The sequence below is a fragment of the Lampetra fluviatilis genome, chromosome 58, assembly GCF_964198595.1.
Source record: "Lampetra fluviatilis chromosome 58, kcLamFluv1.1, whole genome shotgun sequence".
In the NCBI taxonomy this organism is placed as follows: Eukaryota; Metazoa; Chordata; class Hyperoartia; order Petromyzontiformes; family Petromyzontidae; genus Lampetra; species Lampetra fluviatilis.
In genome coordinates, this window is record NC_136332.1 from 7,609,343 (window position 1) to 7,622,373 (window position 13,031).

General features: G+C 65.1%; 1 protein-coding gene across 1 annotated transcript in view; it reads left to right on the plus strand.

The window, feature by feature from the left end:
* PKD1 (polycystin 1, transient receptor potential channel interacting) overlaps positions 1-13,031 on the plus strand; it is a 76,654-nt gene that overhangs the window by 29,838 nt on the left and 33,785 nt on the right. Inside the window, exons 11-19 of the mRNA XM_078880668.1 lie at positions 314-461; positions 746-1,059; positions 1,920-2,756; positions 3,303-3,434; positions 4,589-4,764; positions 5,280-5,416; positions 5,827-9,620; positions 11,118-11,267; positions 11,869-12,006. Of these exons, the coding sequence (XP_078736794.1) occupies positions 314-461; positions 746-1,059; positions 1,920-2,756; positions 3,303-3,434; positions 4,589-4,764; positions 5,280-5,416; positions 5,827-9,620; positions 11,118-11,267; positions 11,869-12,006 (5,826 nt within the window). The remainder of the gene's footprint in view (positions 1-313; positions 462-745; positions 1,060-1,919; positions 2,757-3,302; positions 3,435-4,588; positions 4,765-5,279; positions 5,417-5,826; positions 9,621-11,117; positions 11,268-11,868; positions 12,007-13,031) is intronic.

Below are 13,031 nucleotides of genomic sequence, written 5' to 3' on the forward strand. Positions count from 1 at the left end.
CAGTGTGCGTAGTGATCGGTGGCGCAGCGGTTAGCGCACTGCGCTACGAACCCGGCGACCCAAGGTTCGACTCCTGCTCACGGCCAACGTCGACCCTCCCCTCAGGTCCGACTCGGCCTCACACGAGCGCCCGGTACGTTGCGCGTGTAAACATCGGCACCGGGTGGATAACGATGGCCCGGTTACGGCGTCATGACCACGCCGTGCCGGCCTTTCGCAGGCGCCCCGCTGACAGCGCTTGCCCCCCCTCCCCCCCCCCTCCCCGTGCTGCCCTCACGCCGCCCCGCTCCCCTGCCCCCCCCCCCCCACCCAGGTGATGGTGTTCCCGGGCCTGTGGTTCGCGCACGGCGGCGTGGTGCGGTCGCTGGAGGTGGCGGTGCTGCAGCGACGCTCCGCCGTGCAGCTGCGGCTGCAGGTCGTGCGGCCGCACTGCGGGCCGGGCCTCTCGCTCTCCCTCCCCGGTACGGGGGCCTCGCACGGGGGGAGGGGGGGGGGCTCGTCCGGGTAACACTGAGCAACAGGTGGTGATCGGGCAGCTGGTGGTAGTGAGGCTGAATGAGTTGGTGGAGGGGGTGATTGGGTAGCTGGTGGTAGTGGGGGGGGATGAGTTGGTGGTAGTGAGGGGGAAGGAGCTGGTGATTGAGGCGTTCATTCGTGAACCAGCGTGGTGGTGACAACAACAAGAACTGTAACAACAGAACGGGTCCGAGTGCGTGAGCGTCCTCTCTCCCCGGCGCGTGCGCAGGCTGCGCTCGCTCCTGGTCCCCGTTCTCCACGTGCGTCGCTGACGCCGCCGACGCCTGCAACGCGACCGCCGGCCCTTGCTCGCCGGGCCTGCAGTGGTGCCGCTTGTCTGCGGCCTGCGTCCCCGTGGGGCGGCCGTGCGGCGCCGGCGATCCCGCCGCGACCTCTCCGCCGGCGTCATCGTCGTCGGCTCTGCCGGCTCCGTCGGCTCCGTCGGCGTCGACGGCGTCGTCGCAGCGGTGGACTCCGCCGGCCTACGCCGTGGTGCGGGAGGTGGTGGTTCTGCTGGACGCCGGCGAGGCCACGCACGCGAACGTGAGCCGACGCAGGGCGGTGGCGGCGCCCGACGCCGCTAGCCCCACGCACACGACGGCAACACCCGCCATCGCAGCAGGGGCGTGCGCGCTCGCGCGGGCTGGGCACAGACACGGATCGCTGCACGCAGAGGGGTTGGTGGGTGGTTGGGTTTAGGTGTGGATGGGTGCGTGGATGGTTGGGTGGGTGGTGTAGTGGTTGGGTTTAGGTGTGGATTGGTGCGTGGATGGTTGGGTGGGTGGTGTAGTGGTTGGGGTTAGGTGTGGATGGGTGCATGGATGGTTGGGTGGGTGGTGTAATGGTTGGGTTTAGGTGTGGATGGGTGCGTGGATGGTTGGGTGGGTGGGTGGTGTAGTGGTTGGGTTTCGGTGTGGATGGGTGCGTGGATGGTTGGGTGGGTGGGTGGTGTAGTGGTTGGGTTTAGGTGTGGATGGGTGCGTGGATGGTTCGGGTGGGTGGGTGGTGTAGTGGTTGGGTTTTGGTCCGTGGGTATCGGTAGGTGGTGTTGGCCACCCACCCCCTCGTTTGCCGTGCCGGCCTTTATAGGTGCGTGCTAACAGCACTTGCCCCTACAGTCTATTAAGGCTATACGGGGGATCTTTGTCTTTGGGTTTTGGTGTGGATGGTTGGATGCGTGGGTTCGGGTGTGGGTGGGTGTTTTTTGCTTTGGGTGAGTGTAGGTTTGGGTGGGTGGGTGGGTGGCACAACTTCCATCCGTATACCTTGCGAGCTGTCACGTGACCACCACATCACCACTGCACGGGCACAACGGTAACGGCCGCTAGCACCACCGCGAACACCGCCGCCGCCAGTGCCGCAAGCGCTGGAGCCCACCCTTAGCGTTGCTCCCCCCCCCCCAGATCGTGCTGGGCCCCGCGGGACTGGAAGTCTCGCCAGACCTCGTGCTGGCGCTGCAGCACGACGCCGGCGCCCCTCTGCTCGACTGCCCACCCTCGGCCCCGCCGTCTCCCTGGCGGCAGGCCTGCCTCACCCGCGACCGCCCCGCCGGCTGGGCCCCCGCGAACCTGTCGGCCGGCGTCGCCATCGACGGCGCCGGCGCCTGGCGGCTGCGCGACGGCTGCGCCTGCAACCTGCGAGCGCTCTACACCGACGGCGCCAGCCTCCCCTCCCTGGACGCCGCGCTGGCGTCGGCGGCCGCGCTGCCCGGCGCGCGCACCTACGACGCGAGCCTCGGCAACCCCGTCGGCGACGGGGGCGGCGCCGGCTGCACGGTGGAGTTCCGTCCGCCGGTGACGGGGCTGAGGCTGGCGAGCCCGCGGGCCAAGGCCGCCGGCGGCGGCGCCGTCTACGTGAACGTGTCGGCCGGCTCCCCGTTCGTGTTCCGCGTCGACGCGGGGTCGGGCGCCGTCCTGCGCTGGCTCCTGAGCGGCGCCCGCGGCGTCTCCGACGGCGCGGCTCCGTTCTCGGCGGCGTGCCCGGCCGAGCTGACGACGGCGGCGGCGACATCCCCGTCGACGACGTCCCAGGCGTGCGCCAGGCTGGGCGGCGAGTTCGCGGCGCTGCGGGCGCCGGTGCGGGAGGCGGGGACGTATTCTCTGCGGGCGAACGCCGGCAACGGGCTGAGCGAGGAGAGCGCCGTCGTGACGGTGCAGGCCGAGCAGCCCGTCGCCGGGCTCGCCATGCTGCCCGCCGGCGGCGGCGGAGGCGCGCAGAGGGTGCTCGTCGACGTGACGCTGGTACGCCACGTCCTGTGGGGTCGTGGGGGTCGCACGGGGTCACGTGGGGTCCCGCGGGGTCATGAGGGGGGTCACGTGAGGTCACGTGGAGGTCACATTGAGGTCACGTGAGGTCATGTGGAGGTCACCTGGGGGTCACGTGGAGTCACAGGTCACGTGAGGTCATGTGGGGGTCACGTGGGGTCATGTCTCCTGGTAGAGCCAGGGGTACGGCGCCCACCCACGGGTAAATGGGAGGGAGTGTCACCAAAATCCGTGTGCAATCCACCGACCCTCGCCGCTGCCTCCACAGCGCCGGATCACAGGCGGCCGGTTAAATGATCGGTAATTCCGGGCGCTCCTCGTTCTCTGCGATTCCTACGCGTTGTCTTCAAACTCCACTGGGGGTGGTGGGGGGGCGGTGGTGGGGGGGTGCGGTGGGAGGTGTCCACCTGCCTGAGATGTGCCTCCCTCCCTCCTCCCCTCCCCTCCCTCTCCCTCTCCCTCCCTCCCTTTCCACCCTCTACACCCTCTCCACCCTCTCCACCCTCTCCACCCGCCCCCCAGGTGTTCTCAGCGAGGGTGGCGGAGGGCACGTCGGTGACGTACACGTGGGTGCTGGACGGCCTCGCCGTCTTTGCGTACAACAGCCAGCAGTACAACCTGGTGTTCCACAACCCCGCCGTCTACCGCCTCAAGGTGCCTCACAAATGGGAGCGGAGTTCACCGCACCACCGCACCACCGCACCACCGTTCAACCGCACTACCGGCCAACCACAACACCGCCCCACTGCTCGACCACACCACCGCCTCACCGCACCACTGTCCCACAGCTGTACAGCCCCACCGCACCACCGCACCACCGCACCACCGTTCAACCGCACTACCGGCCAACCACAACACCGCCCCACTGCCCGACCACACCACCGCCTCACCGCACCACTGTCCCACAGCTGTACAGCCCCACCGCACCACCGCACCACCGCACCACCGTTCAACCGCACTACCGGCCAACCACAACACCGCCCCACTGCCCGACCACACCACCGCCTCACCGCACCACTGTCCCACAGCTGTACAGCCCCACCGCACCACCGCACCACCGCACCACCGTTCAACCGCACTACCGGCCAACCACAACACCGCCCCACTGCCCGACCACACCACCGCCTCACCGCACCACTGTCCCACAGCTGTACAGCCCCACCGCACCACCGCACCACCGTTCAACCGCACTACCGGCCAACCACAACACCGCCCCACTGCCCGACCACACCACCGCCTCACCGCACCACTGTCCCACAGCTGTACAGCCCCACCGCACCACCGCACCACCGCACCACCGTTCAACCGCACTACCGGCCAACCACAACACCGCCCCACTGCCCGACCACACCACCGCCTCACCGCACCACTGTCCCACAGCTGTACAGCCCCACCGCACCACCGCACCACCGCACTACCACGCACCACCATACTTTCCGCACCACCGCCCAAGCGTCTCACCGCCCTACTGCCTCACCGCACCACCGGCCCACCGCACCACCTGTTCAACCGCACCACCGCCCCACCATACCGCCGCCAAAGCATCTGACCGCTCTACCGCTTCACTGTACCACCACTCAACCACACCACCACTCAACCACACCACCACTCAACCACACCACCGCTCCACCACACGACCGCCCCACCATACCGCCACCAAAGCATCTGACTTTCCTAACGCCTCACCGCCCCACCGCTCAACCGCACCACCGATTCACTGCACCACCACCCCACCGCCCCCCCGCCACCTGCGCTGACGCGCCGCACCGCACCGCGCCGCCACCCTGGGTTTGTCGCCGGCGAGCCAGGTGACGGCGGAGAATGCGGTGAGCCGCGAGTGGGTGGAGGCGGAGATCCACGCGGACACCAGGAACCCGCTGGCCGCCCTCGCCCTTCTGGACGCGCCCGCCGTGGTCCCCGTCAACGGCAGCCTCCAGGTGGCCGCCACCGTCAGGGTGGACGCCAACGTGGCCGTCCTCTTCCGGTGGGTGTGGTGGTGGTTGTTGTTGTTGTGGTTGCGATTGTTTGTCCCAGGAGAGCCTCGGGATGAACAGCAACATGCATCTCGCGCAGCGGCGGCGAGATGTTAACTACCTCGCCCGGTGTACAGGAGGTCGTGGGTTCGATCCCGACCCTGACGATGCCTGCTGCTGGGTATTTTGAGTTTGCGTGTCTCTCTCTCTCTCTCTGTGGTGAGATGTTAACAACCTCGCCTGGTAAACAGGAGGACGTGGGTTCGATCCCAACCCTGACACCTGCTGGATATTTGGAGTTTGCGTGTCTGTTCTCCCCGTGGTCGCGTGGATTTTTCTCTGGGTCCTCCGTTTTTTTCCCTAAACGTCACACGTTTAGAGTATTCTTTCATTGGGCTACCATTCGTGATGGCCCAGGTCCCTTCTGAAAAAAACAGCTCAGTGGGCCTTACCTGGTCAAATAAAAATAGTTTGTAGTTGAGTTTTCTGCTACTTTGTTATTGCGTGTATTTGTGTGCCCCTGCAGCTGGTGCTTTGGGGACGGCAGCGCTAACGCCACGTGGAGGGCGAGCCCGCCATACGAGGCCTGGCTGCCCAGGCCCGAGCCCGGCGTGGAGCGGGTCCTTCTGCGGCACAACGTGACGCACACCTACACCGAGGCTGGTGAGGCCGGCACCGGCGGATACACGCGCACGCACCACCACCACCACACCGCCAATCGCAACAAAGACATCTCCCCCGTACAGCCCTAACAGACTGTTGGGGCAAGTGCTGTTAGCGAGCGGCGGTAGCTATGACGGCCGGCACGGCGCACGAGGAGGTGGGTGGCCAAACACCACGCCCGGCCGCCTTTGTCTCCCGAGCGGCAATGTTTACACACCGCACTGGGTACTCATTTGAGGCTGAGTCGACCTAGGGGAGGCCCAGAACCGTTTCAGATAATCGTCACTGGTGTTGGCCGTGAGCGGGAATCGAACTCGGGTCGCCGGGTTCGTAGCGCAACGCGCCATACCCCGCACTACGATCGTCCAATCGTCGTCGATTGCGTAATCCAGCGCGTGTGCTCGTGCCAGGCTCGGTGAACCTCTCCGTGGAGGCGATCACGGACCGCGAGCACCTCCAGACGGTCAGCACCATCGACGTGCGCTCGCCGCTCACCGCCGTGCTCCTCCGGCTGCTGCCCGCCGGCGCCGCCGTTCCTGGAGGGGGAACGTCTCTCGGCGTGGTGCCGGCCGACGTCCCCGTCACCTTTGAGGCGGTGGCCGTGCCCGGCGGCCACGGAGTCGTCTACACGTGGGACCTGGGGGACGGCCCGCCGGCGCGGGGCGGCGCCGGCAGGGTGACGCACGCCTTCGCCGGCGACGCCACCTACGCCGTCCGCGTGGCGGCGGACAACGGCGTGAGCCTCGCGGAGGCGAGCGCCAACGTGACGGCGCTGCGCCGGCTGTCCGGCGTGACGGTCGTCGCCGGCGCCGTCGACCTGGGCTCCCCGGCCACCGTCGCCGCCACGCTGGCCACCGGCTCGGCCGACCGCTGGGACTTCGACGTGGGGGACGGCACCGTGTACGCGGACCTGCGCCGCCCGCTGGTGACTCACAACTACTCCGCCGAGGGAGCCTACCGCGTCACCGCCAACGCCAGCAACGCGCTGGGCGCCGCGACGGGCACCGCGACGGTCTGGGTGTACCGGCTCCGGCCGACGGACGTGCTGGCGCCACCGGGGTGCGTGGCGGCTGGCGCCGACGTGAGCCTGTCCACGAGCGTCGGCCCCTTCGCGCGGAACCTCTCCTTCCGCTGGGACTTCGGCGACGGTCACGTGACAGAGGGGGTGGACGTCCCCGCGGTGGAGCACGCCTACGCCGACGCCGGCAACTTCTCGGGCGTCCTCGTGGTCAGCAGCCCGTCGGGCGCCAGCGAGAGGCAGGGGTTTGCGGTGTGCGTGCGGGGCGCCATCGCGCGCGTGGAGCTGGCGGTGACCGGCGGCGCCGTCTCGCGGCTGGGCCACGAGACGGAGTTCAGCGTCGCCGTCGACCCCCCCGGCGAGGGCCGCGCCTACACCTTCGAGTTCGGCGACGGCTCCGCCCCCGAGGTGCTGCTGGCGCCTCCGTTCCGGCACGTGTACGCCGGCGCCGGCGCGTTCACCGCCGCCGTGAACGTCAGCAACGGCGTCAGCGCCGGCGGCGCCGCGACGCCGGTCGAGGTGCAGGAGGCGGTGGGGACGGTGCGGGTGACGGCGGACGGCGCCGCCCCGCTCCACGTGGCGCTCAACCGCACGTACCTCTTCGCCGCGCTCGCCAGCGCCGGCACCGCGCTGCGGTACTCCTGGGACTTCGGCGACGGCGCCGTGAGCCGCGGCGGCGACGGCACGGCCGCCCACGCCTTCTCCACCGGCGGGGCGTTCGCCGTCACCGCCGCCGTCTTCAACGACGTGAGCCGCGCCGTGGGCGGGCTCAACCTCACCGCGCTGGCGCCCGTGCGCGGGCTGGCGGTCGCGGGCCCCGGCGCCACGACGGTGGAGACGGGCGTCCCCGCCGCCTTCTCGGCGACCGTCGAGTCCGGCGACGAGGTCGCGTTCGCGTGGTCCTCGTGCCGCGACTGCCTGCCCCCCGCCGGCGCCGGCTCCCGCTTCGAGACGGCCTTCCCGACGGCCGGGGCGCACGCGGTGACGTGTGTGGCGGAGAACGCGGCGAGCCGCGAGGAGGCGGCCGTGGCCGTGTCCGCCGAGGAGCGGATCGCCGACCTCGCGGTGACGTGCGAGGGGCTGGCGGAGGGGCGCTACTGGGAGACGGGGCGGGTTCTGCGGTGCCGGGCGCTCGTGGGGGCCGGCAGCGGCGTCAGCTTCGCGTGGACCTTCCGGCACGTGGCCACGGGCAGGAGCGCGGAGACCAACGAGACGGCTGCCGGGTCCCGGCAGCAGCAGCAGCAGCAGCAGAGCGAGTCGCTGTGGAGCGTCACGCTGTCCGGCGAGCACGTCGTCGCGGTGAGCGCCAGCAACGGCCTCGGCGTCCTCGCCGCCGCGCTCAACTTCACCGCGCTGGACCGCGTCGCCGACCTGAGCGTCGCGGCGGCGCCGAACCCGGCCGCCGTCGGCACCGCCGTCGCGCTGACGGCCGACGCCCGACGCGGCACGGCCGTCTCCTACACGTGGATCGTCTCCGCCGGCGGCGGCGCCGACGACGGGACGGCGGACACGGGCTCGAGCCCGCGTCTCGAGCGCGTCTTCGCGGCGGCGGGGCCGGCGCTGGTGACGGCGGTGGCGTGGAACCCGCTGGGCCGGGAGAACGCCACGGTGCGGGTGGACGTGCTGGAGCCCGTGCGGGGCCTGGCGATGGCGACGCCGGACGCGGCGGTGCCGTTCTACGTCGAGGCCGGGACGCCGGCGCGGCTGGTGGGCAGCGTGAGCTCCGGCTCGAGCGTGTCGTGGCGGTGGACGGTGCCGACGAACCCGGGGAAGATGTCGGTGGACGACGGCGCCGAGCTGCGGTACAACTTCGGCGCCGAGGGTGTCTACGCCGTCACGGTGAACGCCTCAAACGCGGTGAGCTCCGAGGCGCTGGCGCGCGACGTGACGGCGCAGGAGCGCGTCACGGACCTCAGCGTCGTCGCCAACGGCACGGCGGCGGCGACGCGCCAGACGGTGGTGTTCACGGCGGACCTGGCGACGGCCCGCCGCTCCGCCGTCGTCACGCTGGCGTTCACCGCGGGCGGACGGGCGACCACGGTGGACGGCGTCGCCGAGGTGGCGACGCTGGAGCCGGGCGTGCCGTACGCCTACGCCTTCACCGAGCCGGGCGTCTACGTGGGCAACGTGACGGCGCGGAACAACGTGAGCGCGCGGAGCGAGCTGGTGAGCGTCACGGTGCTCGACGCCGTGCGGGGACTCGTGCTCGTCGGCTGCTGCCCCGCGGCGCTGCCCAGCGGCGAGCCGGCCTCGTTCGGCGCCGCGGTGAGCGCTGGCGCGCCCGTCGTCTTCCGCTGGCGCTTCGAGATGGCCGGCGCGGAGGCGGAGGAGGCGGTGGGGGAGAGCGCGCGGTACACGCCGCGCGTCCCCGGCGCGCTGACGGTGCTGGTGAACGCCAGCAACGCGCTGAGCGTCGCGAGCGCGGGCGCCGTCGTGGCGGTGCAGGAGCGCCTGTCGGAGCTGTCGCCGCGGCACAACGCGACGCCGAGCGCGCTGGCGGGCGAGCCGGTGGGCTTCGAGGCTCGCCACGCGACCGGCACGGACCTGCTCTACCGCTGGGAGTTCGGCGACGGCACGGGGACGCGGGGGCCCCGGGCGCGCGTGACGCACGCCTACGCGGAGGCCGGTGACTACCGCGCCGTCGTCGTCGCCTCCAACGACGTGAGCGAGGGTCGCGCCGAGATCGACGTGACCGTCGTCGAGCTCGGCTGCTCCCCGCCAACGCTGGCGCCCGTCGCGCCGCGCCGTTCCGTCGTGGCGGCGCTGCAGAACTACTTCGAGGTGACGGTGGACCTGCGCGGCTGCGAGGAGCTGGGCTACAGCGCCGAGTACCTGTGGGAGGCGCGCCGATCGGCGGACTGCGCCCGGCCCAACGCGACGGTGGCCCTCGACCCGTCGGTGGACGCCCGCCGCCCGCAGCTCGTGCTGCCGGGCCGCTCGCTGGCGCCGGGAAACTACTGCCTGTCGTTCACGGCGCGGCTGAGCGGCACGTCGCTGGCGCGCTCCGTGTCGCTGGCGGTGAGCGCGCTGGCGAGCCGGCCCGTGGCGGTGATCGCCGGCGGCACCAGCCGGACCTGGTCCCGGCGCGACGGCTGGCTCGTGCTGGACGGGAGCGGTTCCTGGGACCCCGACGGAGCGGCAGGAGACGGAGCGGGACTCGTCTACAGCTGGGACTGCGCCCCCGAGGTGATTGGATGGCGCTCCGTTCTCGCCGGCGCTGCCAGCTACCGCTTGGTGTTTGCTGCTGTAAATAGCGTGGTGTGTCGTAGTGTATGGTGTAGTAGTGTGTAGTGTAGTGTGTATAGTGTAGTGTGTAGTAGTATATGGTGTAGTGTAGTGTGTGTATAGTGTAGTTGTGTATAATGTAGTGTATAGTGTAGTGTGTAGTAGTGTATGGTGTAGTGTAGTGTGTGTATAGTGTAGTAGTGTATAGTGTAGTGTGTAGTGTGTAGTAGTGTATGGTGTAGTGTAGTGTGTGTATAGTGTAGTAGTGTATAGTGTAGTGTCTAGTAGTGTAGTGTGTAGTGTAGTGTGTGTATAGTGTAGTAGTGTATAGTGTAGTGTGTAGTAGTGTATGGTGTAGTGTAGTGTGTGTATAGTGTAGTAGTGTATAGTGTAGTAGTGTATAATGTAGTGTGTAGTGTAGTGTGTGTATAGTGTAGTAGTGTATAGTGTAGTGTGTAGTAGTGTATGGTGTAGTGTAGTGTGTGTATAGTGTAGTAGTGTATAGTGTAGTGTGTAGTAGTGTAGTGTGTAGTGTAGTGTGTGTATAGTGTAGTAGTGTATAATGTAGTGTATAGTGTAGTGTGTAGTAGTGTATGGTGTAGTGTAGTGTGTGTATAGTGTAGTAGTGTATAGTGTAGTGTGTAGTAGTGTAGTGTGTAGTGTAGTGTGTGTATAGTGTAGTGTGTAGTAGTGTAGTGTGTAGTAGTGTATGGTGTAGTGTAGTGTGTGTATAGTGTAGTAGTGTTTAGTGTAGTGTGTAGTAGTGTAGTGTATAGTGTAGTGTGTGTATAGTGTAGTAGTGTATAGTGTAGTGTGTAGTAGTGTAGTGTGTAGTGTAGTGTGTGTATAGTGTAGTAGTGTATAGTGTAGTGTGTAGTAGTGTATGGTGTAGTGTAGTGTGTGTATAATGTAGTGTGTAGTAGTGTAGTGTGTAGTAGTGTATGGTGTAGTGTAGTGTGTGTATAGTGCAGTAGTGTATAATGTAGTGTGTAGTAGTGTATGGTGTAGTGTAGTGTGTGTATAGTGTAGTAGTGTATAATGTAGTGTGTAGTGTAGTGTGTGTATAGTGTAGTAGTGTATAATGTAGTGTGTAGTAGTGTAGTGTGTAGTGTAGTGTGTGTATAGTGTAGTAGTGTATAGTGTAGTGTGTAGTAGTGTAGTGTGTAGTGTAGTGTGTGTATAGTGTGGTAGTGTATAGTGTAGTGTGTAGTTGAGCCATCACTTCCGATTGCCAGGTCGCTTCTGACAGAGAGCAATGTAGCTCAGTGGAGCCTTACTCTGGTAAAGAAAAAAAATCATGTCTAGCTTTTAAAAAGTCTTCTGCAGTCCGAAAAGCAACCCGGTGCCTTGCAGAGCCGCGCCGGGCTGGCGAGGAGCTAACCACGTGCACGTGACCCCCTCGCCTTGCCCCTCCCGCCCCCCGTGACCCTCCCACCCCTCCCCACCTGCTGCGGCCAGGTCCCCGGTACCCGCGGCTGCTTCCCGTCCCGGCCGCAGGGACCCCGGCTCAACGTGTCGGGCGCCGCCATGGTCGCCGGCGCTCGCTACGTCTTCACGCTGCGCGTGCAGGCGGTGCCCGGCAAGGGGGAGGCCGCCACCAGCCAGACGGTGAGGCTCCACGTGGCCACTCTGCCCCGGATTCTGGCGCGACAAGGTTGCGAGATGTTAACTACCTCGCCCGGTGTACAGGAGGTCCTGGGTTCGATCCCGACCCTGACGCCTGCTGTTTATTTGGGGTTTGCGAGTTTCTCTCTCCGTGGTGAAATGTTAACAACCTCGCCTGGAATACAGGACGTCGTGGGTTCGATCCCGACCCCGACGCCTGCTGTATATTGGGAGTTTGCAGTGTCTCTTTGTGGACGTGTGAATTTTTTTTCGGGTCCTCTGGTTTTTCCCTCCACTTTTAGAATCGACATTTCGCGTTTAAGACTATTTGGCTGCTATAAATTTCCACATGGTGATGATGATGATAAGTCACTTCGTTGGGCTATCATTTGTGATTGCCACTTCTGAACAAGAGCTACCTAGCTCAGTGGGCCTTACCTGGCAAAAAAGTAATTAGTTAGACTTGGTAACTCGCTAACACGAGGGAGCTTTAGCTTTGTTTTGCGCACACACTTTGGCGCGCGCGCGCGCGTGTGTTTTTGCTTTCTTAAATCTTGCAACGGCATTCCTAACCCCTGGCGCACCACGCCGCCGGCTCTCGCAGGTGCTGGTGCTGGAGGGGCCGGCGCTGTCCGTGGCGGTGCGGTGCGTGTCGTGCGACGCTCTGGGGCGCTACTCGGTGAGCCGCAGCGAGCAGGTCACCATGTCCGGCCGCTGCCTCGACTGCGCCGCCGGCGCTCAGGTGACGACCGCGCCCCGCTCTCCCCGCCAGAGGTCGCAAACGGGTTTTGATTCCTTACCCGTACCCGTACCCGGCCGCACCAGGGTCGCAAACGGGTACCCGTACCCGTACCCTACCCGAAATGAGTGACAAACGGTGACTCACCAGTGACTCACGGCCTACCCGTACCCGGCCGCACCAGGGTCGTAAATGGCTACCCGTAGCCCGGTATCGGGTAGGGTCCGGGTATCGGGTAGGGTACGGGTATCGGGTAGGGTACGGGTATCGGGTAGGGTCCGGGTATCGGGTAGGGTACGGGTATCGGGTAGGGTACGGGTATCGGGTAGGGTCCGGGTATCGGGTAGGGTACGGGTATCGGGTAGGGTACGGGTATCGGGTAGGGTACGGGTATCGGGTACCCGGTTGCGACCTCTGCTCCCCGCTCACACCGCCGGTACCTCGTTTGCCGCTGGCGCAGCTGAGCCCCGCGCCGGCGTCGTGTGGGTGGACGCTGCAATGACCCTCGCTGTCTTGAATGACGAAACACGCGATTCCGCTGTTGACGGAATGAACGCCTCCGATGAGCACGGTGGGCTAAGTACGGTGCGATCGAAGTTCAACATACATACTACTACACACTAGACTAGTGTACGCTACACACTACACTACTGTACACTACACTACTATACACTACGCTACTATATACTACAATATACACTACACTACTATATGCTACACTACTATACACTACACTATATAATACACTAGACTATCCCACACTACTATATACTACACTACTATACACTACACTACTATACACTACACTACTATACACTACACTACTATACACTACACTACATAATACACTAGACTATCCCACACTACTATATACTACACTACTATACACTACACTACTATACACTACACTACTATACACTACACTACTATACACTACACTACTATACACTACACTACTATACACTACACTACATAATACACTAGACTATACACGACACTACTATATAGTACACTACTATACACTTCAC